The sequence below is a fragment of the Eptatretus burgeri genome, chromosome 9, assembly GCF_056783735.1.
Source record: "Eptatretus burgeri isolate ZD-2024b chromosome 9, Ebu_testis_v1, whole genome shotgun sequence".
NCBI lineage: Eukaryota > Metazoa > Chordata > Myxini > Myxiniformes > Myxinidae > Eptatretus > Eptatretus burgeri.
The window spans coordinates 68494399-68521725 of NC_140969.1; the positions used below are offsets into that span (position 1 = coordinate 68494399).

Sequence of the window (27327 nt, forward strand, 5' to 3'; positions counted from 1 at the left end):
CGATCATAACTTGCGGCATTGTGTTTATCTATAATTGCGCATAAGAAATCGAGAAATTATTAGAATACACGAAGTCATCACTCTCCGGAAGTCCGTACGTTGTAACGCGTAATGGGGAACGCGGCTGAGCTTCTCTTCTCCATCGGCCACGCTCACGCAACAATGTGTCTTGTCATTGATTTGGTAAATAAATGCCCATAACTTGGGAAGCACTTGTCCGATTAATATCAAACCTTGAAAAGGCACATCATCAGGTCCCCAACAATATACCTGGCAAGTTTTAATTAGATCGGACCAGCGGTTGTCGAGAAACAGCGGTCACACACACACACACACACACACACACACACACACACACACACACACACACACACACACACACACACACACACACACACACACACACACACACACATACACACACACATACACATACACACACACACACACACACACACACACACACACACACACACACACACACACACACACACACACACACATTGCTGGAATTATAGATCGATAAACATGAGGCCTTGTCTCTCACAGAATACTTCCTATTTTTTCACAGCATGACTGTCCCAAAACACTTCCTCATTTTCACAGCACGAACTGAAAACATTTGAAACAAAACTTGTTTATGGCGTGGTTTATGCAAAAAATGATATGCAACTCAGGAGGTGGTCAGATGAGATCATCAAGAGAAGTATATCATTTCATAATGACACAAAAGGGGTATCTTGAAAAATATAAAGATTCAAATGTTTTATTTTAAAATATTTTAGATGGGGATTATTGTGCAAAGAAAATTAGACTATTGAAGGAATTTGAGAATGAACAAATGTTTATAGGTTCAATGAGTGAGCTAAACAATATGCATTGGTTATTTGAAAAAGAGTGTCCCGAGGCTTACATGTTTCAGATATTTCTTCAGAATTACCTTTAACAAATCACATTACTACTTTTCTACTTGAACAAATCTTTATCTTATTGCATTGGTTATTTGAATAGCGTGCCTCTAGGTTCAAAGGGGAGACAAATAAATATACCTTGGGTTAAAAAGGGGTTTACTTTTTAGGGAAATAAAATATGAATCGCTGAAATTCCCCCATTCATTTACATGGGGAAAAGTGAACCAGAATCAGTATATTCACCCTACTTGTACATGTGTCCATCTTAAGTTGAATATTTAACCCCTTTAATGTATGAAGAATAAACCAATTTTGTTATTCTGTCTGTCTGTCTATCACCTGCAGGTCACAATTTAAAACTGATCTTCATGAAACTTCACAAAGTTTTAGCAGTTGTCTCAACTGAGCAGCCTATTGATTTTGAAGTCAAAGGTCATCTTGAGGTCAAATTTTAAAAATCATTTTTCATCTGATTGACTTGAAATTTGAACAGAATTTTCATATTGTGTCAGTGAATTTGGAAAGCAACTATTTTTGAGATCAAAAGGTCAAAGGTCAATTCAAGGTCAAACTTATAAAATCATCAATTTCAATATTGATGGTTGAATTGAAGCAAGAATCAATTTTCATCCGATTGACCTGAGCTTTGATCAAGATTGTCAATTTTAATCTTGATGAAATGGACAATTTGATGTATCCATGGCAACCTTTGGAGAGGGGGGTGGGGTGGATTTTGCAAGTATCTGTCTATCGTGCTTTGCACGACGTCTTTTTCTTGTTTGTTGGTTTTTTTTTTTAATGTGTATCGCCGACTGGTCACAATTTTTAACTGATCTTCATTGAACTTCACTACATGATAGAGTTTGTTATAAGCAAGAACCCTATTGTATTTGATGTCAAATTGTCAACATCGGCCAACGGTTAACAACTTTGGTGAGATTTCTAAAATCCTTAAATTTCATCTGATTGACGTGAAATTTAAAGAGGATTTTTTATCAGGTCACTGAATTTGACCAGCCAATTAGTTTTGAGGTTGATGTGGATTTGTTTGACCCAACCTCGTAGTGATCATTGTAGAATTCTTGCGTTGTTGTGGAATCTTATTTTCCTTGCAGGGTTTAACGTCAAGCAGATTCGGTTTTAAATGTCAACAGGCTAAATGTCAACAATTGAGCTGAAATTTCTAAAATACTCAATTTTTATCCCATTGATTTGAAAATGGAAGAGGATTTATAATTCAGGTCACTGAATTCGACCAACAATTATTTTTGAGGTCAACATCGCCAAAAGGTCAACATCGGCTGAATTTCTCATCTTGTCAATTTTCATCCGATTGACTTGAGATTTGAAGAGGAGTTGCACATTTGGTCATTCAATTCAACCACCAATTATTTTTGTGGTCAAATTTACTTTTATGGTTTTCGCAAGTGTCGTGCTATAGCTGACATCTTTGTTTGTTTGTGAGCAGGATATCTCAAAAAGTTGTGGACGAATTCAGACGAAACTTAGTGGAGATGTCGCATGTGTGACGAGGAATAATCGATTCAGTTTTGGTGAATATCCAAATCCGGATCTGATAATTTTTTTAAGTGATTCTTCACATTGAGAGATAAGGCTAAATTGATATATATATATATATATATATATATATATATATATATATATATATATATAAATGTATATATATATATATGTAGATATATATATATATATGTAGATATATATTCAAAAAATTGTGGACAGATTCTTCACCATTGACAGATGGGGCCAAAAATGACATGTATAACACGATATACCAAAAACGATATCGACCGAGTGCTCTTCTAGTTCACATTGTTCTCATTTTACAGGCTTGCAGTGATGGAAAGGGAACAGGGAGGAAAAGAAGCCAAGGTCGGAGGGTTGTGGAGCATGCTTCGCAGTGTTGCTTCACCTACCCACACCACTGAAGGTATGTAAGAGTATGTCTGAATGTTTACCTGTGTCTGCCACCATGTATGAACATTTGAGGTTGTACCACCAAGTTATTTTTTTGGGAAAGGAACTTGTACAATGTTTGATATGGAGGAATGTATAAAAATCCCTTTTTGCATATGTCCGGACAATGACAGGATAGGTAAATGATAGAACTTGAAGCCACTGCTTGGGAAGTTGTGAACCGTGTTATTTGAGGAGGGAGGGTGTTGTTGTTTGCCTCCTGCTCGATTTATTTGCCCATTCAGTTCATACCTAAATGTCATAATATTAACGATCTGAGTACAATCATAGTTATATTTTTCTTCTTCATAAGCTTTCAAGAACGAAATTTGTAAAACTGACGAGCCATACAATGTTTCAGGTTTTATCCCACAAGTCTTACATATGCCAGTTAAAAGATAGATGTTGTGGTATTTGTGAATAAGCATGAGTAAATGTCTATCGGAATGAGTAAAATGGACAGTTACATGTTGTATGTTTGCTGTTGCACACATTGGTAAATTGTAATATAAACGGCTTGATGTAATGAACTAATTTTGACAGTAGAGGACAGTATTGTACTGTAAATTGCTTGGTGAGATTCCTGAAGGTGCAAGAATGTTCTCAGACGAAACTTCCAGCATGGACGAGAATCACATTTACTGGAAGGCACTGGATTGTTCTGTGTTTCTGTGTTACTAATACAAACCCGCAAGAGGGACGTGTATAGAGACAGGTGACGTGTGACAATCCATGTGTTCGATCGTCCCCGTGCTCGATTTAACTCCGATGAGTGAACGAGGTGTTAATGTCCGAGCGGTTGTTAACACGCGGAGCCGATTATAATCAGGTTGATTAAAACTCATTCAGATTGTGTATTGGGAAATAATTCCTCTGAGCTCTTCAATCATCCTGGGTGGGCCTGCGTACTAGAGAACACTGCAACAAGACTCAATTGAGGTTCGACAGCCCCAGAGGACGAGGTGAACACGTGTGAGTTGAGCCGGCAGGACGGACACTGGGCGGAAACAACTCAACATAGGAGTCGTCGTTGGATATTGCATTGTATGTAATGGTGAACTTCCTCATTTGACTTTGTATCCATTTATTTGGAATACAAGTTTCAAAAACGTTACGCTGTTGATGTGATTACTGCGCCGCCACTCAGAAGTCACAGACCCCAACTGACAAAGATCCAATTGATTGGTAGTCGACCGGTACGATCATTCATAACCTTGGTTTGCAGTTGTTAGAGAACAATCTGGATTCTGCACCACAAAAAAACATGCATACACTAAAGGGAAGGAAACCCTAAGGTGCGTATACCCCCCAAAATGTACCCGGCTGCTTATCCAAGATACGGTTGCGTGTATGATGCCCATACCCCCAAATCCTAAACCGACCGACTACGTTCGGGAGACCGACCACGCCAGAGAATAACTCTGAGAATGAACACAGACTTTAGGCTCAATTTGGTAAAGTAGTAGCGAGCGGTTTGGACTATCTCGTAGCTCCGTATGTAATGTACTTCCACGCCTGTTATTAATTGAGGTAATTAAACCAATTTATTCCCAATGGGGTTCTTGATAATCCATGTTGTTGACACGTGGGAAGTGGGAAAGATGACAAGAACTGATACGCATGCAGCCATAGGAAAGATAAATAAATATTTATTGGCACAGAACAGATACGGATGGAAGACTCGCAATAACTCAAATAAGTTAATCAAACTGTGGAGCTACACCTTGGAGCACCAAGACAAACCACACACTTGCACATGGGAACCAGATGAGTAACTTGGGAACCATGGCAAACACCAGGGCAGGCTGCAGCTGGGCAGTGCGATTATGGATGGCACGATCGTTACATGCACCAAAACAGGAAAAGTTCACCTTTTCTGCATACATTCACCTGTTTCGCAGAGACTGTGCTGCAACAGTTGTCTCTCCAGGGTTTGACGTTGGCAGTAGCTCAACATCTTGCATCATCACCCATCACTACTCATAATTAGTCTTTCAGCTATATAGTGCCGAATACCCAGATGGCCAAAACAAGTGAAATATGGTTTAAATATGTGCTTTGTTAAACAGATTATGAAAAGGTATGATGGACATTTGAAAGTGGTAGTTTCTCAACTTGAGCTTATCAATATGTTCTTCAAATTTAATGAATGATCAAAATATATTTTCTCCTAAGAAACGTTCTTACAACTTTGCAAGTCGCACATCATTGCGTGTACCGTATTTCCTTGAAATGAGTGTCCCTCAAGGAATCCCCTGAATTGATAAGCACCCCGGGGCGGTTATTCGAGGAAATACAGTATTTGGTTTTGAAATTGCACTCTCAACTAACTCATAGCTTTTCGGATGATTTGAGCGAGAAAACCAGTTTTTAAAGTTGAAAATGGATCTTGCCTTGTAAATTGCAGTCATATCCAAATCTCGTAGAGTCTCTGATGACCAATCCATTAATTAACATAAAAAAATCTGCAGCAACATAACTGCACTGTTTTTATAAATCGTCCTCGGTTATCACCTTCAACAGATGCCTTTAGATCAGTTTGTTCTTCCTCTATTGCCATTTCATCACGATGAATAGCGCATAGATCCGTACATTTCAACCCGACTTGCAAACAACAACATGGGTCAATTTTACAAGATCTCTTGCATGCACAGCTTAACATTTCCATGATTCTGTCAGGGGCAGGGCTACTGGCAAGCCACTTTTTTGAAATTGAATTTTCAATTTCAATTGGTACTGCCCATGTGTTTACAAGTGATGTGAAGGCTTCCACAAAATCTTGATGCTGCATCAGAAATTTCAGTGCTTTAGCTTTTCCATTACCAGCAAAAGCACAAATAGAATCACATTTGGTGAAAGCATGCATCCCAATCAGATCTGCAGAATTCCTGGCTTGACATTTGAAGATACAATTTTGGCAATAGGTTTGATTTTTACCTGATCGATTTTGTTATGCTGGTCTTTGACTACTTGCCCAATTTCATGTGCGTGTCTATAAGCTGTAATATAAAGACATCTGTATCATCAGCATAAGTCAATTCTTTCAGGTCAATTTTTGTAAATTACACCAACAGAGCCATTCACACAAATAACGTATGGTCCATTCTCAAAGGGATAAATTAATCCTTTTGTAGGACCTCGACAGCTTTCTTTCACTGCTGGAATATTTTGAGTCTCGTCTTATTCAATGATGAATAGAAAGTAGAAAATTATTTGAAAAAAGAAAAGAAAAGACATACACAATCGGCTTAAATACACTTCAAACAAGTAGGGATGGGTACTTCCAGAAACAGGGTGATTTTCCCCAAGAAAGTTACCGCAAATAGGAGTCCATCATGGATTTTTTAAAAAATAGGGTAGTGTAAGCATCATCTGGCACATTTTTCATTTGTTTCTGTGAAATGAGTATTCACACTAAAAATGCGGATCTCAGCTGATAGACTGAATCTTTTTTTCACGACGACGACTCCTCAACTCAGCACTACTGCTTACAGGTTTAATTGTTTTCTCCCCTTCTTTCTTTCCTTTTTTTCCTCGTCATTCCTTTCCTTAATTGCCTGATATGTTTGCCTGTTTCGGCACTGTCATTGCATTGCCTTCATGCCCTCTGTCTTCTTTCAGCCTCGATGTTGAATATAGAAATATATTTATTTGTATTTAGGAGTAAAAAATAAAAAAGAAGTTATTTCCAGTCACCTGACTTGTCCCAATAATTCCTGCCGACCCCAATTTTATTCATATATGAATTTTTTTTGTGAGGGTTGACTTCCGGGCGGCCATTTTTTGTCCGCTGTACATAGCATTACTCTGTGCCATCATTGACCGATGTGTTCTCAACAGAGAAAATCAGCGGCTGTTTATTTCAGTTAAGGGGTCAGAAAGTTTTTATCGACATTTTAAAAACATTGCACAACCCACCTGCGACCCATCGATGGTGTCTTGTTCATAGTCGGAAAATGGACCCTGGATAGACGTTCCCGACTTTGACAGAAGTCATGGCCGCCGTGCAGACATTTGGTGTTCGTTTTGTTCACTTCGTGGCCATGTGGTCACCAAGATCCATGAGGTCTGCGTTTGATATACTTATGTCTGGTAAAAAACGGCTTCCACGAAAAAAAGCTATTTTGTGAAGAAGAATAAGATGATGAAGAAGAAGACGCTTATTGTGAACATGGGTCTAAAATCGAAAACGAAATGTAAATGAATCTCTATAATTCCAGCAATCTCTGTGTGTCTGTCTGTGACCGCTGTTTCTCGACAACCACTGGTCCGATCTAATTGAAACTTGCCAGCTATATTGCTGTGGACCTGAGCATGTGCCTTTTCAAGGTTTGATATTAATCGGACAAGTGGTTCCCAAGTTCTGGCCATTTATTTACCAAACCTATGACGTCACAGTTGACGTCACAATCTTTTATTTATTATTTTTGCACGCACGTTCGGGCACATACTAGTATTTTAAAATACAGAACTGAATTTATAGAAAATTATTTTAAGCCAGTTTTGTTTCAAAGTAAGAATAATTGCAAGATCTTATCATTATCTCAGTTTGGTGTGTGCCTTTAATTGACGGTACTGTACTTTGTTGGGAGAGGGGCCTGTTTATACCCTGCAAACAGTATACACATTATATTTTATACCAGCAAATAAAACCTGTCACTGTTGGCACTGTCACTGTTGTCATATTTGAGCTTGCTGAGCCTCCAACGATAGGATTAGGAAAGGATTATTGCTGTTGTAGGGTTTGTTTCTACAATTGGTGTCTCTCAATATTTAATGGCACCTCAGAGTTTCTTAGACCCCTCAGAGTACTAAACCACGATATAGTTTTTTTAATTATTTAAAAAATATTTTTCTTCCTTCACTGCCAATTTCTAAGCCGTATCTCAAACGGGGCTGGCTGGGACTTTTGGAATAAAAATTCCATCAATAATTATGGGAATGGGAATAAAAAGTATGCGGGGTTGACATAGAGGCACCCATACAATTTTTACATTGACCTAATTCTTAAGGGCATGATCAAATTGTAGTAATTTTAACATTTTTCACCAAAACTCCATTGAAGGTCCCATGACACTCAAAACTTTCTGGTTATTTATATATTAACTTGACCTTCCTCGTGAAGAAATCGCCCATGTTTCTTTTTTTAAATCAATAATGGGATAATTAGACCAATATTTCGAACATTTCTGGTGCTTTTCACAACTTGCTATGCCCCGCCCCTTAAAAAAGTTGACCAGCAAACCGCAGCCTTCACGTCATCTGCAGAATGCGACTCGCACAGAGTGGATTGACTCGATGTCGTACGCCATATAAAGTACGTACAAATGCATTGTGCACATGTGTTTGCGATCTCACTGATAGTCTTAATTCCTGTGATTGTTTCGCAGAAAATAAATTCTGCTTCTGAGCCGTGTATGCACAACAATCACGAGGCAATTATTTTCCCTTTACTACCTTGTCGAAGTCGTGTACAAATCCAATACATGTATGCACAATAAAGGGCTATACCATGTCCACAAAATATTAAATGTGACTGTTGAACCTTTCCATTAAAAAAGAAACTTACAGGGACATACAAGTAAAATACTAAACATTAATATTGCATCATTTCAAGGCGCAAGGAGATAATTTTAAAATCAAACCATGTAAAAAACCTGCACCCACATTTTGCAGCTTATTGAATTGTTCGTTGAAACCAGCCTGCTGGGATAGGTACGATTCCACATACATGCAAGCCAGATATGGCTGCACTCGACATACATGGCTTTATTCTAAAGTGAAGGTACTGCTTCCATTGGCTTGCTATTCATTAACATTTAGCCAAAATGCTGTAATAAATGAACAGGGAAAATATGTTGGCACAACTATGAAAGGCAAATTTATCTGTCCTATTACACAGCCTCATAGCCTCGGGACTCTTACGCATTGACTGATACATTGTGTGCATGCTAATACAAGTTACTTGTCAACTCTAGAGTCTAGACTCGTCCGATAAATCCGTCGTCCATCCGACTCGTCTGATAAATCTGACGTGCTGTAGCTTTCTTTTATTATTCTCTTTACCTTCGCAAACTTTGTTGCGAAGGTTATGTTTTGATCGCTGTGTATTTATTTATTTATTTGTGAATATGCGTGTTTGTTTGTTTGTTTGTTATTCGCATAACTCCAAAAGTATTGAACTGAATCGCAGCAAATTTGGTGGGATTATTGGTTATTATCCGAGGACCATTTGATTAGATTTTGGGAGCGATCGGGTCAAAGGTCAAGGTCATGAAAAGGTCAAAATCGTCTTTTTACCATAGCGTGGTCAATTTGCATGCAACTAATGCCAAAATGTTCAGAATTCAAGGCCCCATCTTGTGATATGTGACATGACACAATGACGTAATAACCCTTATTAGCGGTTGGGAGTCAAAGGTCAGGAGGGGTCACGACATTGCAAAATGTGCGGTTTTAGTCATAACACGGTCAATTCTTATCCGATTTGCATGAAACCAACACCAAAATGTTGACTGTTCTGTTCCCCACACTCTAATACCAATTACAAAATTAAGAGTACAAAGGTCAAGGTCAAGGTCATGAAAAGGTCAAAATCATCATTTTGCCATAGTGCGGTCGATTTTTATCCAATTTGCATGCAACCAATGCCAAAATGTTGTGAATTCAGTGCCCAATCTTGTGATATACGATATGACACAATGACGTCATTACCTTTGTTAGCGGTTTGGGTCAAAGGTCAGGGAGGTCAACGACCTTTATTATCATAACGTGGTCAATTCTTATACAATTTGCATGTAAGTAGATTCAAAATGTTTAGAATTCAATTCCCTATCCTGTGATGTGTAATATTTGACAGTGACTTTATTGGTGAGTTTAAAGCATTGGGGGGGGGGGGTGTCACTGAACTTATTTCTTATAATGTGACCAGTTGTCATCAGATTGACTTGACACCGACACCCAAAAAGGTCAGGGAGTTCATACAGAATTGTATAATGTACGTGAATCAGTGTCAAACAGCAGGAAATTTAATGTTTTTAAGCCATCATAACACATATGAATGGCAGATATGGTATGGGATTAAATAACCTCACAATCAACGGTTTCTGGGGGGGCAAAATGTAGCGTTGGCGAAGGTATGCGCTCTACTGAGTGCCCGTTCTAGTTTCTTCATTGTTTTCTACTGGTGCTACATGACGACAGTAGTCATAAAATAAATAAAAATGCAACAGAACGTCAGATTTATCGGACTACTCTAGACAATTGTGTCGCAAGGTGTGTTCTGCACACAAGTTTACATCGTATCCGGACAGCGAGATTGCTTTGTTTTATGCGTGGAGAGACACAGCGGATGACATGGGCTAGCCTTGTGATTCATTCGCCGCAGAGTAACATGTCCGTTGCGCTGGTCACGTCACCTCACTAAAATATTTCTGATATCGAGCAGTATGCAAGTCGAATTTACATTATTCAATTACGAATAGGATTTAGTCTAACCAGTTGTTATTGCAAAGTCTTCCTTTGATGTCCTCCCGATCATCATGAACGCTGGGAATTTAATCGCCATTTTCCTCTGCTTGTCCTGCTTCGGGCTCGAACTGCTAAGGCCGTATTCCATTTCCAGCTGCCTGAACTTCACCTCCCGTGACTACGTTATCCGACAATTCTCCATCTCATTCAGACCAAAATCCTTCATTTCTCTCACACTCACTGTCGCCACCAGACAAATCAAAGTCCATGTCATCCATTAGTCAAAACCAAATGTTTGATTTTTTTAAACCAGAAATGAACGAAGCGATTGAGTCGACCAATCGAATGTGGAAACACACAGGAAGCCAATAGAATCACGTAGACCACCAACCCGAGTAATTTAGGTGCAGCCTTTGTCGTCCTGCAGTTGACTTCATGTGGGTTACGCTCCTTTCAGTAGATTTTGGCAGAATTTTTAGGGGCATTCCCGAAGAGATTTGTTTTTTTTAATTTTACATTTTACAGAACGAGTATTGTGAAAAAACATTGATAGATCTGAAATCACGATGAAAAACTCCGAGAGGACGTGTGTGTGTATGTATGTATGTATGTATGTATATATGTATATGTGTATATATATATATATATATATATATATTTATATATGTATATATATATATATATATTGTATGCAATTTCAGTACTTTTGGGTGTCATGAGACCTTTAAGGTTTTTCTGATCGCAACAAAAATGCCCTCCCTAGATAGCCTCGAGCACGACGTATTTAGGCTTGATTTACATCATACCCCTCCGAGTTGAAGGTCAAGGTCAAAATTCGTTCTGAATAATAATAATAATAATTATTATTATGGTTATTTTTTTTGTCATCACTCATTTTTACCAATGTGGAATCTCAAAGACTGCTGGGCCTTCCAAGATATTCTTGCATCATAATAGTGGACCTGCATTGAAGTTGTGCACCTGATATTTGATTAGAATCCTTGACCTACTTTTCCTGATTGTGTCCTAATTAACAAAAAACACTTGATCATAACGAATAAATTTTCTTAATTTGCACTATCCCTAAATGTTAATGGTCAAGGTCGTATGGCAGTCTGAAAAGACTATTTCCATCACTGTATTGCTGCTGTGGAGGCTTACCCTTGGCGATCGATCGCTTTGTGATGACAGATATGTAGTTCCTTGGGTGGCTCCTTTGTGTGCTTGGTTTGTATTTGAAGGGTGGTGGTTGTTGTTGCCTCAATCCCTCATCAAGCAAAAATGACGAGCAGCATTAAAGTATCCAGCAGGTCCACTGGATGCTCCCGAAGATCAAGTGAAGAAGATATTTGGAAGAGATGTCTGTTTTGGAACAGGAGGACAAGCTAGTCCGATATGGGGTGGATAGACAGAGGGGACATGCTGGGTTTACTGTATTTTGGAGCCGATGTTGATACTGAAGGAAGTATTGTCATGCGGAAGGGTCGTGTTTGCATTAGTCTGGCCAGATGGACTCTCTTTTCACGACTAAGTGTTGCTTCAGAAGAGTGGTTTTCAAGGGGAGTGTGGTTGAGGATATTGTTTTGGGTGACAATCTTGTATGGACTGTGATGATAGATGATTATGATTATGAATGTGATGGTGCATCGAGGTGTTTTGTGGGGGAGGAGTTATAATGTTGTAACAGCCGCGGGTCCGTTCCAGTTGCCCAGTTTGAGGACCGCAGGTCGTGTCAAAGCGACTGCAACCACCAGCTAAGTCCACAGCCCCGAGCAAGTTCCTTATTCATTGCGTTACACTGCTCGTGGGGCCGAATACTTAACCAGGTGTCACACCAATAGACACCCATGTCTCTAATTCGGCCCAGCAAACCGTGAGTTCACAAGGTGTGGCAAAGCGGTTTGAACCGCACCACCATTAACCTGCAACCAGCCGAATCCACCAAACAAAACAGCCAGGGCAAGCTGTATTGACCCTGAGACTGGGTATATCAATTATCAAGAAAATGGCATGGAGGAAGAAAACCAGAATGAAGCAATACACAAAATTAAATGATGCAACCAACAATAAAATAATCCCTTAACTCATGCGTACATGCCCTTGCTGCCAATGAACTGTTGGGAGATTCTTATTTATTCTTACTGATCTGGGCCCATCAGATACACCACAAGAGATAGACATGGGGGAATGCATGGCAATGGAGAAAGTTGCGTGAACCCGAGGCAGAGTCCTGCAAGAAGAAGTGAGGCAGAGTCCTCGCCTCCTGGTCAGGGGCTGAATGATAGTTCCTTGTAGCTGGTTGAGGGGAAAGAAAGAGACGCAGCTCTTTTGACAAGGAGTGACTTGGCCATTTTCTCCCTCAGGCTTTGACACAGCTTGAGGTGCCAAGGCCAAGGCAAAAGCTCCTCTTTGTCCGGTGCTCCTGCCTTTTTATTACTTTGGGCACGAGCATCTTTCACGAGTCCCATGCCCCCTCCACGATCAATGGCCATTGATCATTATTCGGCATGGTGGGCGGGGTAACACAACTCCACGAGCTCTAACAGCAACCACCCCAAGCTCAGAGCAACCACTACGAGCTAACCGCCGTTTGGTGCTTCTTTATTTTGCACCATGCTTGCGCTGCAAGGCTTAGCGAGCGGCTTTGAAGAGAAACGTTTTAACAGATAAATGATTAAGACATTAAATAAATGGGGACAAAGGGGTTGATAATTCCAGCCACAGACATAGAACATTCATAGTGCCTTTCTAAACGTAATAGTGACGCATATGTGATATTGCATTTAATTACTTTACGCTTACGCTAAATATTCACTTCAAGGAAATGGCTGTACAATACAATTAAGCATATTTAACACCGAGAAGCCATTCCCACAACAATATTAAGGATATGAGAACAATGATGACCAGGGAGCTGGTTCATATGATGACGTTTACATGATGGCTCAGACTTCAAGATGAAGCAGATGATCCTTATCGTCCTTTCCACTGCAGTCCTTCTGCTATGGAAGAACTCCAGACGGTGGACTTGAGTGATGCTGCAAAGGCACACTCCTGGAGATTGAATAGTGGTGAGGTGAAGGAATGGCTTTGATCCCTTTTGTTCAGCATTTAGTTGACATTCCCCTTTATACAACTGTCTTGCAGGCTGTGGTGCTCTAAGGGAGGAAGTCTCTGCACTAGAAGAGCTTAGTAGACAACTTTTTGTTGAAGTGGTAGATCTACATGCGAGTAAGGTACAGCAATTGTCTTTTGTTTTTCATTGTCATATTCTAATCGTTTCTTTATTTATTTTAACTTTTATCACATTGTTCGCCCTCACTGTTCCGAAGCGCTTTCAATAGGCAATGTGTAATAAAATAGGAGGGTGGTGCAGGGGTGTCATCTGTATCCTGACGTGTTCAATGTGCTATGGTGTGTCAATTGACCCGACAGTCTCTTTGAGATGACATAAAGATAATTGTCTGATTCCCTTTGAGCTTTTACAAGAGTGACCTTTACATGGATGACCTCTGCCTAAGCCATTTCTGGCCAAAAATTCCAAGATACCCTAAATGCCCAGAGTGAACTATAAACCACTGGACATCTTCATTGCATGTAGTATCTGGATAATGTGTATGGCTGGTGTAGCCTTGTGACGCTTCGCCACGATGGATCATCGCCGGCCTATGCAGGTGCAATTCTCATGTCATTTTGCCGTGTTACATGGCAAGAAGGTCCAAGATCCCCCATCCTGCCTTATTCTCCAAACTCTCTGCCAATGGCATGCAAGGCCAACTCCACACATGGCTTACTGACTTTCTCGACTCTCGTAGCCAATGTGTGGGTCTCAATGGAATCCTTTCATCTTCTCTCCCTATCAAGGTTGGAGTGCCCCAAGCCAGTTTTCTGAGTCCAGTCCTATTCCTGATCTTCATCAATGATCTCTTTGACTCTGAAAAATCCTCTATATCGATTTTCTGATTACTCCACCCTGTCGTCACATCCCTTATCCTTCAGATGGGCACGCTGCAACCTATTCCCTTTCTTCAGACCTTGACCAAATTAGAAGATAGTCAAACACTTGGAATGTCTTTTAATCTTGACAAATCTCACACTCTCACTATCTCTCTCCAAAAGGACTGTCTGGCAAACCCTCCTATTTACTTTCTTAACAATCCTCTTGAGGAAGTTCAGTCATTCAAACTCCTGGGTCTCACTACCAGACATGAACTTTCTTGGCCAAACTACATTTCAAAGTTCGCCTACAAAGCCAGCTGCCGACTGGGTATCCTCCATCGTTTTAAGTCCTTCCTTGGCACCCTCCTACCCACCTACAAAGCCTTCACCCATAGCTTGATGGAGTACTGTACCCCATCTGGGCCAGCTCCCCTGCCTCACTTCTTGGTCAGCTTGATGCTGTGGAAACCAAGGCCTTCAAGATTATTGGAATCTCCCACAATGAAGCTGAGTCTCTGGGTCGATCACTTCACCATCACAGACAGGTCGGTGGTCTCTCGTCTTTTACCGCCTCCTTTCCGGTCTTGCACCCTCTGTTTTTTCCATGCTTTGTCTTCCTCAACCCCCCCCCCCCCATAAGTTTCTACAGAGCTCACATGATCCATCAACCCTTCTGGTGAAACTACCTAAATTCAGGATCACTGCTCACCTCCAATCATTTGTTCCTCTCTCTTTCCTGCCTGTGGCATTGACTTCCACATTCTCTTAAATTTCATTCTTCCCTCCAGGTCTTCAAGACAGCTGTTCACCACCATCTCAGATCGTCCCCAATCCAAAACCATGATCTATTCTACTCTCATTAACCCTACCCACAAGCCCTCCTTCCATTTCCGCAGTTTTCCCTCCTTGGAGCTTCCTTCTGTATCCAACTTGTCCACCCCATGTATGTGTTTTGCATCCTTTTTTTGTCTGTTATGTCCTGATCCGTTCACTGTGCTCGCTCTTCCACAAACCTCGACTATGTATAGAAAGAAAAATAAACTCATTTTTTTCCCTGCCCCCTGGTGGAGGGTCAAAAGGTCAAATACCCCAAAAATGCCATGATGGGCAGATTTTTAAATGAAACTGAATATGCAATCAACATTTGGGGATGCATGAAATATGTAACTTTTATTTCTTTATTTTTAGATTTGACCAATAGGTTCATACCCCAGGAGGTGGAGACTTGGGGTCACAAGGGTCAAAACATAAATGTATTTTTAACTCAAAATTTGATATTGGGTAATTCCTGGTGGAACTTTTTGGCATATTTCAACTGCTTTTGGTGGGAAGCGTGGAGATTTGTGATGGCGCTGCATCAACTTCACTCCAGTTTTATTTTTGATACTTAATGAAATTAAACACATGCTTGTTTGGGTTAGCCTGTTTAGTACTCCTAACTCTCAAGCTCGGAATCTGGGTTGAAGTCCTGTATTTGTTGATCTGTCCATCATATATATACAGTATTCGTGTCCTTTTAATACATGTAAAGTACACTGATGTCTCCTAACATCCTGGTTGTGTATTTGAGGAATGTATTTATAAGCTCTTATGTTAGCTTAAAAAAGGCTTTAACTGTTTTCTTTTAACCTGTAGGAACGGGTGGCCTATTCACGTACGCTGCAGGGACGGTACTTTAACTACCTGGGTTACTTCTTCTCTGGCTACTGCATCTGGAAAATATTCATTGTGAGTTGACCATCAGTCTTTCAAGGTCTATGATCGGTTGCATACTTGCACCGTGAGCTTTTCCAATACCCTCTTTCCTCGCTGTCCTACCATAGTTATTTTTTTTTCATTGTTCTCCACAAAACTTGTATTACTTGTACTATCTGAACTCATTAACTCTGTGTTTAAATTGCTAGGCAACTGTGAACATCGTGTTTGATCGAGTAGGAAAGACTGACCCTGTGACACGGGGCTTGGAGATAACGGCTGGGTATTTTGGGCTCAGCTTGGATGTGAGTGAGATGCAACATGGCACGTACATTGAAAGTGGATGGTACACATGTCACTGAACTTACTTCATCATATTTGTGACCTGTGTTTAAAATGGCTGTTCATGTGGATGATATTTGGAACTTTTCTTCAAATCTCTTGGTAGTCATTGTTGTGCAGTTATTGTCGCATGAGGTTAAGCACACCACTTATTGGAGGTTGTGACAATTACCCTTTTACCCAAATTAACCTAAAGATGTGAACCTGTTTGAGGCAATTGTGTACCGAGTGGAACAGATGGTTAATTAAAGTATTTGCCCTCCACCCTTCTCCTTAAAAATAGGAGTCTACTCCTGCCTGTTCTCTGTGTGTGGGTCTAATACCTCATCTCCAATGCCAAATTCTGAACTCGTTCAAGCTCGATAGGTTTGTCTTGTATCGGCTCACCCAAACCACGCACCGATTCTGAAACAAGCCAGATTTCTCCTCCAAACCTGGTTCAGGATCCTGCGAATGGAAAAACATGGAGATTGGTTTGAGCTCCCTGGCCTAAAATAGTTCACCACCACCTAGTCTGGACACAAAGATAGGTTTCAGAGGCCTTTGCAGAAGGTGCAACAAAAGTATTTATGACTATTTCTAAAAGCTGTGACAGTCACAACCACCAGAGAATGGATCTGTAGCAACTCTGAGGGCAGCAGACTCCCGGTATCACCAAGTGATGGCAGTTCATTGGGGCTGGGATAGCTCGGAGCCCTTTACTGTAAGTGTAAGAGAACTATCCATCTGATCTTGCTTTCCATTATGTGAGTTTTCTTGGGTGTAGTTATGTAGGCCTAATCTCTAAATTGGTGTAGTCTATTGTCTTTGTGTACCCATTAGCACATTCCCTGCTTCTCTTTATTGAGTGGAAATATTTTTCTCTGTTGGAGAAGCTCTTGTGGTGATGAATTCTCTGGTGATGAATTTGGTGATGGTGAAAGCTACCTGGTGATGAATTTAAATTATTTTGGAGCTTGGATGCACAATATCCAAGCGATACCTGCTAATACAGGTGAGAAACGATTGTATGTGAGATTAATTATAGACTGTGCTTGTATGCAGGTGAAGTTTTGGTCGCAGCACGTCTCTTTCATTCTCGTGGGAATCATCGTTATTACCTCTATCAGGGGTCTTTTAATCACCCTTACCAAGGTGGGCCTGAAACGCAAGTAGGTTGCTGGGTATGATAGGTTTGTTGATTGTACGTTTTATTGGTTGGTGTAGTTGGTAGACAAATTGCACAATTTTTTTTTTCATTTGGATACCCAAAGGCTTTACCTGTTGCATACCTGTCAGGTGCCCTGTGTTGTCTGGTGAAATAGTGCATTGTAACATGGCATTCGATGAATTACTGTTACAATTGTCTGTTTTTGCTTGCAAGAGCATTTTCATCATGACCCATGTACCTGTCGAAGGCATTTATGAGTGGCATATAAAGTTGAAGACAAACTTGTATAAATTTTAAGAGACGTATTTATTTGGGTAATCACAGGAATACAAGCAAGGGGTCGGGGGGTTAAGTAATGCAAAATAATTATAACCGATAGTTGGTGAGTTTGTAAATATTAATGTGGCATGCGATACGATTTTGCAACTACCAGTTACACGAGAACAAATGTTTTACTTCATCCTCCGACTATTAATTTGCAATTGGTTTGACACCAATACAAATCGGACCCTTTGCATCAAAAAAGCTACGTATATCGAACAACCAGTTTCAAATGGAGCACCTCGCCACGATTAGATCATTTAAATTGCATCAGATGTGGCAATAAATGTGAATTGTTGCTCTGTAGCTTGCCGGCTCTGAAAGAAGATGCCTTTTGCATTTTTGCTGGCTCCATCTCTACCCTGACTCGAATCCCATGTGGACATGGGCAACTTGCTAATTTCTTCAAAGTTGTGATTTATTTAGTTTTATACACGGTCAAGGCTTATGGAAGAGCGAGAATGCAGAGCATATCAGGATGCAACAGTTCAAAAGGAACAGCAGAACAAGAGAGGGCCAGCAAACAAACAGCAGGGCTGACAGCCAAAATATACGGAGACTGACAAACAAGGGATGCAGGTTAAAATGAGGGGTAGGGGAGTATTCATGGTGTGGCTAAGATGGATAAAGAAGCAAACTCTCAGGAAGGAAAAATTGAAGTGAGGTGGGATTGGGGGCAGGTGAGGAGGGAGGGGGACTTGATGAGGACTGAAAAGATTATGACTGGATGGGTGATTATCTGAGATGGTGGTAAACAGCCTTAACTTGAAGACCTATCTTGAAGACCTTAAAGGAAGAACGTGATTGAAGAGAATGTGTAAGTTGGTTCCACAGATGAGAATAAAGAGTAACAAATGAGTGGAGGGAGGTGAGCAATGATTCTGGATTTTGGGAGTTTCATCAGAAGGGGGTTGTTGGTGGTCTGTGTGCATCATGCAGAAACTTGGAGGGAAGGGGGCAGAGGGGGTGGGGGGTGGTGAGGAAGGGACAAGGCACAGAAAAGGCAGAGGGTGCATGACCAGAAAGGAGGTGGTAGAAAATGGAGTCCACTCACCTATCTGTGATATATACGAATGGGAAAAGAAGTTCCTGTGCATCATGTACACCGATGTGAAATGAAAAATGAAGGCAAACTCATCACGGTATTTGGTCATATCAATATTTAGTCTTTGTTATACATAAAATCGACTTGAGAATGTTAACACTTCTGCAATACAAGTTTACAGAGGCTCGAAGAAGGGCGTGGTCAAAAGTCTGTGAACTCAGTATCTTGTGTGACCACTTATCAACGGTGCCTCATTAAGGCGACAAGATGGTTGAAAAAGGCTTGATGGATGTCATTCCAGATCTGTACCAAGGCCTGCCGCAGTTGGGCCACACATGTTCTATGGGAGAAAGGTCAGGTGAAAAAGCTGGCCAGGGAAGTGTGGAAATGATCCTGTTGTGCGATGAAGTTGGTGACAACTCGTGTGACATGAAACCATGCGTTATCCTGTTGAAGTGTGATGCAACGTACATGAACCTGCAGGAACGGGAGGACGTGAGAACAGAGAACTTCATGATGGTACTGCAGCTGGGTTCTGTGATGTTCGGTGATGCCTCCCCATACCATCATGCTTCCACCGCCAAATGACGATCGTTCCACAACACATGCGTCAACTTGATGTTCCCCTTCCCGTCATACAAGCATGATAACGGCCATCACTCCTGTCAAGATGGAACCTCAACTCGTCTGAAAGAGGATAGCAGCCCAATCTTGTCTCATGAACTTCCGACGTTACCAAACATCAAGCTATGCACGCATGTGGATGACTTGGTAAGAAAATCGGAGGTACTGCTGTTCGTCATGGTCTGATGTTATACTCACGTATCAGATTCCTGACAGTTCTGGCACTGATTTGTCGCAGGTCAGGGATGCTCTGAGCTGTCAAACTTGATGTCTGTAACCGATTCCTGAGGTGCACTTACCGGTTATGGTTATCCTGCTGATGTAATCTCACAGGCGGTCGCCGAGAACGTGGACGATCTTTGATGTTGCCAGTTTGTTGATAACGTCTCCATAGTGACTATCCATCCATCCATTGGGACCATACTCTCTGCAGAGCGTTGTTGCTGCCTAAGCAGTCTCCTTGGCTATTGGGCACAATCATGGACGGGTCACCACCCCGACACAGGATACCAGCATACTGACACTCATTTTGCCGACCTCGGAAGGATGACAGGCAGAGTCAACCCCACCTGGTGTTAATTCAACAGCTGAGTGGGATTTGAACTCAGGATCCTTGGATCCCAAGCCCACCACCCTAACCATTAAGCCAACACCAGGTATATAAAGTGACTATGGTGTACCGATTAACACCAAAGTGCCGAGCCACAATGTTTTGTAGCCTTCCTATCTCAAGCATGCCAATAGCACATAGTGGTATCACGTTTACGACGTTTAGACATCGATGAAATACTTTTCACAGCTGGGATGGTTCACAGAATCGTGCTGCATTGCAATTTGCTCAGCACCACGTGTAGCACTGTCACATGAATTGGTGCATATGTTTGGCAATTTGTGCGTGCAGTGCATAGTGTATGCAGGTGTAAATTCCGGATATTCACTGGTAAATTGGAGAGCGTGTCAAGGCACATGTTGGCTGACCATAACAGTGCCTTCAGAAAGTATTCACACCCCTTGACTTTCATATTTTGTTGTGTTGCAGCCCGAATTTAAAATTGATTAAAATAATATATATTTTTTGTCACCGATCTCCATCCTATGTCAGTGGAATTTTTTTTTTCCAGAAATTTTTAGGAATTAATTAAAAATGAAAAGCGAAAATGTCTTGAGTCAATAAATATTCAATCCCTTTGCTATGACACTCCAGGTGCATCCAATTTCCTTTGATCATCCTTGAGATATCTCTGCAACTTGATTGGAGTCCACCTGTGGCCAAGTCAATTGATTGGAAATTATTTAGAAAGAAACACACCTTTCTATACATGGTCCCACAGTTGACAGTGCATGTCAGAGCAGAAACTCTACCATGAAGTCCAAGAAAGTATCCGAAGAGCTCCGCGATAGAATTATAGAATTCCGCGATAGAATTCCGCTGGGGAAGGGTATAAAACAATTTCTGGTGTTGAAAGTTCCCAAGAGCACAGTAAGCTCCATCATTAGGAAAAGGAAAGAATATGGAACTACCCAGGGTCTTCCTCGAGCTGGCTGTCTGACCAAACTAAGAAACTGGGCAAGAAGAAATTTATTTAGTTAAGGAGGTGACCAAGAACCCAATGACCACTCTGACAGAACTACAGTTTCTTGGCTGAGATTGGAGAACCTACTGGAACGACAACAGTCTCTGCAGCACTTAACAAATCGAGACTTTATGAGAGATTGACCAGATGGAAGCCACTCCTGAGAAAAAGGCACGTGACAGCACACCTGAAGTTTGCAAAAAAGCACCTGAAAGACTCAAAGCATGAGTCAAAGATTATGTCGTCTGATGAGACAAAAATTGAACTCTTTGGCCTGAATGCAAAGCGCTACATCTGGTGGAAACCGAGCACAGCTAATCACTCATCTAACACCATCCCTACTGTGAAGCATGGTGGCAGCAGCATCATGCTATGGCTGCTTTTCAGCGGCATGGACTGGGAGACCTGCAAAGATATAGGGAACAATGAGGAGCCAAATACAGGGAAATCCTTGAGGAGAACCTGCTTCAGGGTGCAAAAGAACCTTAGACTGCGGTGAAGATTTACGTTCCAACAGGACAATGGCCACAAGCATCCAGCCAAAGCAACACTGGAATGGCTTCAGAACAAGAACGTGAAAGTCCTTGAGTGGCCCAGCCGAAGCCCAGACTTGAATCCCATTGAGAATCCGTGGAAAGACTTGAAGATTGCTGTTCACCGACGCTCCCCATTCAACTTGACAGAGCTTGAGCAAATCTGCAAAGAAGAATGGGAGAAAATCCCCAAATCCAGATGTGCAAAGCTGATAAACATACCCAGGAAGACTCAAAGCTGTGATCACTTCCAAATGCACTTCTACAAAGTATTGACTCAGGGGGCTGAATACCTATGCAAGTTAGATATTTCTGTATTTCATCTTAAATTAATTTGTATACATTTCTAAAAACATGTTTTCACTTTGTCATTATGGGGTATTTTGTTTAGATCGGTGACAAAAAATCTCAATTTAATCCATTTTAAATTCAGGCTGTAACAACGAAATGTGAAAAAGTCAAGGGGTGTAAATACTTTCTGAAGGCACTGTATATTGCAAGGGTACATGTCAGTATCATTTTGTATAATAATATTTTTTAATGGTGCACAGGAACGTTTTCCCGTTGGTATACTTTTTTATTTTTTAATCTTCATTCCGTTGAAAAAAAAAAAATCTAGATTGAAAGTTTTCAGGTGTGCTGGCTGTTAGCTATGTGCTGGTAAATGGCAATTCTTTTAATGTCATTAAAAACTTTAGGGTGTAGAAATGAAAATGTATGGCTCACCCTTATATATTCATTGCAGTTTTTCTACGCCATCTCCAGCACAAAGTCTTCCAATGTCATCGTGCTGGTCCTTGCACAGATCATGGTGAGTGAAGCACATACAAACAGCGTGCCTGAACTGGGACTGAATGAAAGGCAGAATATGTGCTGTATTATCCCATCTAAGCATAATACTGTTACGGCTGTGGAAATTTGCAAACCACCATTCAGGTCCCGTAGGTGAGGTATCTCTTAAGTGCATGTGTAGTTAGCCCCAAACCTGTTGTTTAGAGGGAATTAATGTGATTCATTCGGGCTGCGATGCTTTGAGTCAGTTGTTTTTCTTTTTCTATCTTTTATTTCAAACAAAAACCAACAAGGACGCTCGGTGGGCTTTTTCGCGCCATTCTTCTCCGCGCTTGGTGTGAGGGAGGAGAAGCGGGGTGGAGGCAGCTGGCGCCCGATTGGTGGATGCGCGGTGTGACGCGGTCAGGGAGGAGGAACGCCCCTCTTCGAGACCTTTCTCGAAGCGCCTCGAAGGGGGGTGGAGCAAAGAATGGGGCAGAGCAACGGGGCGGAGCCCCGTGATATAAAAAGGGATGGCTCTGCGAAGGGATTGTGGTTGTTGTTCCTGCCGGCCTGTTGATCCCTGCGGAGCCCTTGATCCTGATGAGCCTTGGACCTTTTGGACAAACGACGGTGTGAAGAGAGAGAGAGAGAGACAGAGACAGAGACAGAGACAGAGACAGAGACAGAGACAGAGACAGAGACAGAGACAGAGACAGAGACAGAGACAGAGACAGAGACAGAGACAGAGACAGAGACAGAGACAGAGACACAGAGAGACAGCGCACTCCTGTTCGAGGGTTCTTGTCTGAGGGTTCGCCGGAGTCGGTGTGGTCCCGAGAACCCGCTGGTGGGATGGAGCGTCCGCCATTTCCTCTCCCTCTCGACCCCGAGTGTCGACGATTTCTTTCCCCCCTCCCCCCGTCCGCACCGAGAGAGCGCTGAAAACCCCGTTCATTCTCCAAAACCCCGGTCCGTGGCGTCGAACGGCGACACGTGCCGGCACGAAGCACGAGCTCGCCGACAACGCCGGAGGAGCGGGAGCTGAGGGCGCGGAGAAGGACTCGGTGCGTGCACAGGGAAGTGATCACTTTTATTTCTTTTCGGGGATTTTTGTATGGAACTTGTGGCGCCGTGTCTTGTGAAGTAAAACTGTATAAGTGTTGCCGTGTGTTCGCGTAGTCGGTTGTTGCTCTGCGTCGTTGCTTTTATTGTTTTCTTCTTGCATATGCTTTTTGTGCATTTCTGATTCTGTTTGGCTGTATATGTGCGCTTGTGTCTGTGTCTGTGTGAATAAAGTGCTTGTGTGAACTTGTTCCCCATTTTGCTGCATCCTTCCCTTTGTTGAATCTCCATCTTGCTTCACGTAACGGGTTCGTCGTGGGCTTAATACGCCCGATAATTAATCGGAACCGTCGAGGTCGACGATAACACCGCTCGGTTATCCCGATAGCACGGAACGGACCGCTTTAGCGGCCCGTATCCAGAGTCGACCTGTGGCGAGGTGCGATCGCCCGGTTTACCATCCGCGTGGGTACTTAGGTAGGTCGAGTTTGGCGAACAACCCTATCCCACGCGGGTGGCCGATTGGCACGATCGTGGTGAGGCTGAAAGGCCCACCCGTGACGAGCTCCCGGCGTTAGTCCGAGAGGGTCACGACAGAATTATCTGTCCGGTGGGCGACGTGCCGCGATTCAAGTCATGTGGCCGATCGCACGCCGCCGGGCATGAATTCGCAACAATACATTAACTTCTCCATGGAAGGATGGCACCTGACAATCACTTGAAGTAACCCTGCAAATGTCATCCATGTAACAACACTTGGGATCATTTGTCATATCCTGGAATATAAATATTATGCTGATAACTTATGAGTAATATAGTACACCAGGAAAGATAAATTTGTAATTTGGTCAGCACACCAGCACACGACTGACTATCTTTGAAAGTTACCGTGAAATCTTTAACATCCACAAGAGAGTCAGGTCAGGTATGGGAGCATGCGCCAGAGCAGCACGTCGCTGCATCCACTTTCTGCCGGAACTCCAGGGGCCTCCTGGCCATTCCCCAGGCACATGCCTGGCCCATCCCCATCTTCTTGAGATGCCGATCAACCTGCTGCAACCACGAGGCATGTGGTCGGCCCATTAGCCTCCTCCACTCACGAGACTCCCTCGCTGAGAGAATCTGGTGAGCAGGATCAGCGTCAGGAAAACAAGCCACATGTCCATACAGCCGCAGCTGACGCTCACGGACTATGCAGGTAACAAATCTCATTTGAGTCTCTCTCAGCAACCGCTCATTGGCCACAAAGTCTGACCAGCGATAGCCAAGGATTCTCCGAAGAGACCTGGTACCAGAGGAATTAAGTCTCCGTCTCAGATCCTTGGTCAGAGTCCAAGTCTCACATCCATAGAGCAAGACTGGAAGCACAAAGGACCTGAAGACTCGGACTTTGTCCTCCCACACAGATACCAGCAGCGCCACACCCTCCATTATCCGGTGAATCCATGACTCCCCTGGCCTGACCCAGACGTCTATTGACCTCTGACTCACAGCCAGCAGAGACATGAATATCACTGCCGAGGTAAGTGAATCTCCACCCCCTCAACATCCTCACCACAAACAGGCACAGACAGGACAGCAGCATCCAAGATGTCATTGAAAGCCTGGATCTTAGTTTTGACCCAGGAAACCCATAATCCCATTGGCTCCGACTCCAGCGCACAAGAGAGTGCGAGCCAGATATGAGAGTTCTACAGAGTGAAGTGGAGTTCGGGGTGTGGTAATCATTTGAGGCTTTCATGTGGAACATGGGCATAACATAGAATGCCCTTCTTATTTAGGAGTTGCCGAACATCACAATATCTGCTTGGTTGTTGATTCTAAGGTAAATGGTAGTTGATTTGTGTAGGTTACAGATGATATACGAATACTACTATGATTGACAAAATGAGACCAAATGTGTACTTGGAACGGCTGATATTGGAATTGTCTGGTTGGGAGTTTTACTTTTTCTTTCAATTTATTTATTTATCCTTTGGGGAAAATAACTAATAAAACTTTTTAATTTATCTTTTCAAAAGACCACCTCACATGCATGTAAATGTTAGTATCAAGTCAGCATGGTGCGTGTCGAGGTGTGTTCACACAGGTAAACCCGTGTAACTCCTATGTACCAATTCCCAATAATTTTGATCCATGGTAAGTTTTTAGCAATCTGATGAAAATATTTTTTAGGCCATGCAAGAGGTAGCGAACAAATTGGTGTTCTGGATTGACAAGTCCAGAGCACACAGACACAGCTCTTGAAACGTGTGATTTACTCCAGAATGACCTTGTGGCTTTTGTAATCAGCATTTAACTCTTCATCTTGTTTCATTGTGGCTTTTCTTTAATCTGTGGTGAAAATTGTAAGCAATGTTATTCCACAATTGCTATTCAAACAAGTTACCATTTAAAGAAAGTTTATGACACTTACTATTTAAATAGGTTACCACTTAAACGAGGTTTAACAAGAGCGAAAATTGCTTTGCAATACACGTCCCTGACCTGTCCCAATGAATGTTCTTATCCCTTTATTTGGGTTGTGCATAATGGTACGTCCAGTGCCAAAAATAACCCGATGTATGTACATGAAGCAAAATCATGCGTACGGCTTATGTGCATAAATATATCATGGTTATATACCCGGGTTCATTCCAATTGCACTGGGCCATGGACTAACACCCAAGCCTTAGGCCTGTGGCCTGCTGCTCTGTGCTGCTTCATGCAATGGTGGTGCATGATTTTATTGGGGTGGATTCAGGGCAGCTGAACACTGACCCATGTATAATGTGATATTATTACCTTCGCATTCTGCGAAAGGTTATATTTTGGTCGGCGTGTATTTATTTATTTATTTATTTATTTATTTATTTATTTATTTGTTTATTTGTTTATTTGTAATCTTGTGATTCGTATAACTCAAAAAGTATTAAACCGAATTGCATGAAATTTGGTGGGATGATTGGTTATTAGACAGGAAGCATTCAATTAGATTTTGGGATCGTTCGGGTCAAAGGTCAAGGTCACGAAAAGGTCAAAATCGTCTTTTTACGATAACACGGTCAATTTTTATTCAATTTGCATGCAACTAACGCCAAAATTTTCAGAATTCAACGCCTCATCTTGTGATATGCAATATGACACAATGACGCCCATACTCTTGTTACCGGTTAGGGGTCAAAGGTCAGGGGGGTCACGACCTTGAAAAATATGCGGTTTTTGTCATAACGCGGTCAATTCTTGTCCGCTTTACATGAACCCAGCACCAAAATGTTCAGAATTTAATGCCCAATCTTGTGACACAATGACGTCATAACACATGTCACCGGTTGGGGTAAAATGTCGGGGGGGGGGGTCACGCCCTTGAAAAATATGCGGTTTTCGGCATAACTCAGTCAATTCTTATTCGATTTGCATGAAACCAGCATCAAACGAGATTAACTTCTCTTGTTGAAACATTGTATTCAACGAGCTCGCGAGTGAAGACTCGCCAAAACGACGTGAGTTGATTGTTATTTAGTCCGCAGCCCCCGAAAGTCGGGGGGGGGGTCATGACATTATAGATATGTGGTTTGTGTCATAAGACCATTCATATGAAACCACTTCCCCACACTCATACCAAGAACAAAAACGTAGTGGCGGCAAAGGTATGCGCTCTATGAGTGCCCGTTCTAGTTTAAGTCTATAAAAGGCAAATCTCTGAAAAATTGACGAAACTCGAACTTGTTCTGTCACGTATTATAATAAAGCCATGTACCAAGTTTCAGTTGAATATGTTAAAGGGTGTGGGGAAAAAAGTCATAAAAACCACAGGTGGGACAGACAGATACAGACAAAGAGCAAACCTATACAGTCAAAGCTCGTTACTATGCCACCTTGCTTCTATGCCACTCTCGCTATTATACCACTTTTGCTCGGTCCCGACAAA

The 27327-nt window shown here is 41.9% G+C and overlaps 1 protein-coding gene across 2 annotated transcripts in view; it reads left to right on the plus strand.

Annotated features, from left to right (window-relative positions):
- The window catches only part of LOC147020292 (Golgi pH regulator-like), an 80567-nt gene that overhangs the window by 48702 nt on the left and 4538 nt on the right, over nucleotides 1-27327 (plus strand). For both annotated transcript variants that reach the window (XM_085895588.1, XM_085895589.1), the window contains exons 9-14: nucleotides 2762-2862; nucleotides 13506-13594; nucleotides 15933-16025; nucleotides 16202-16297; nucleotides 17379-17468; nucleotides 22327-22392. In XM_085895588.1, coding sequence (XP_085751714.1) covers nucleotides 2762-2862; nucleotides 13506-13594; nucleotides 15933-16025; nucleotides 16202-16297; nucleotides 17379-17468; nucleotides 22327-22392 — 535 coding nt within the window. The remainder of the gene's footprint in view (nucleotides 1-2761; nucleotides 2863-13505; nucleotides 13595-15932; nucleotides 16026-16201; nucleotides 16298-17378; nucleotides 17469-22326; nucleotides 22393-27327) is intronic.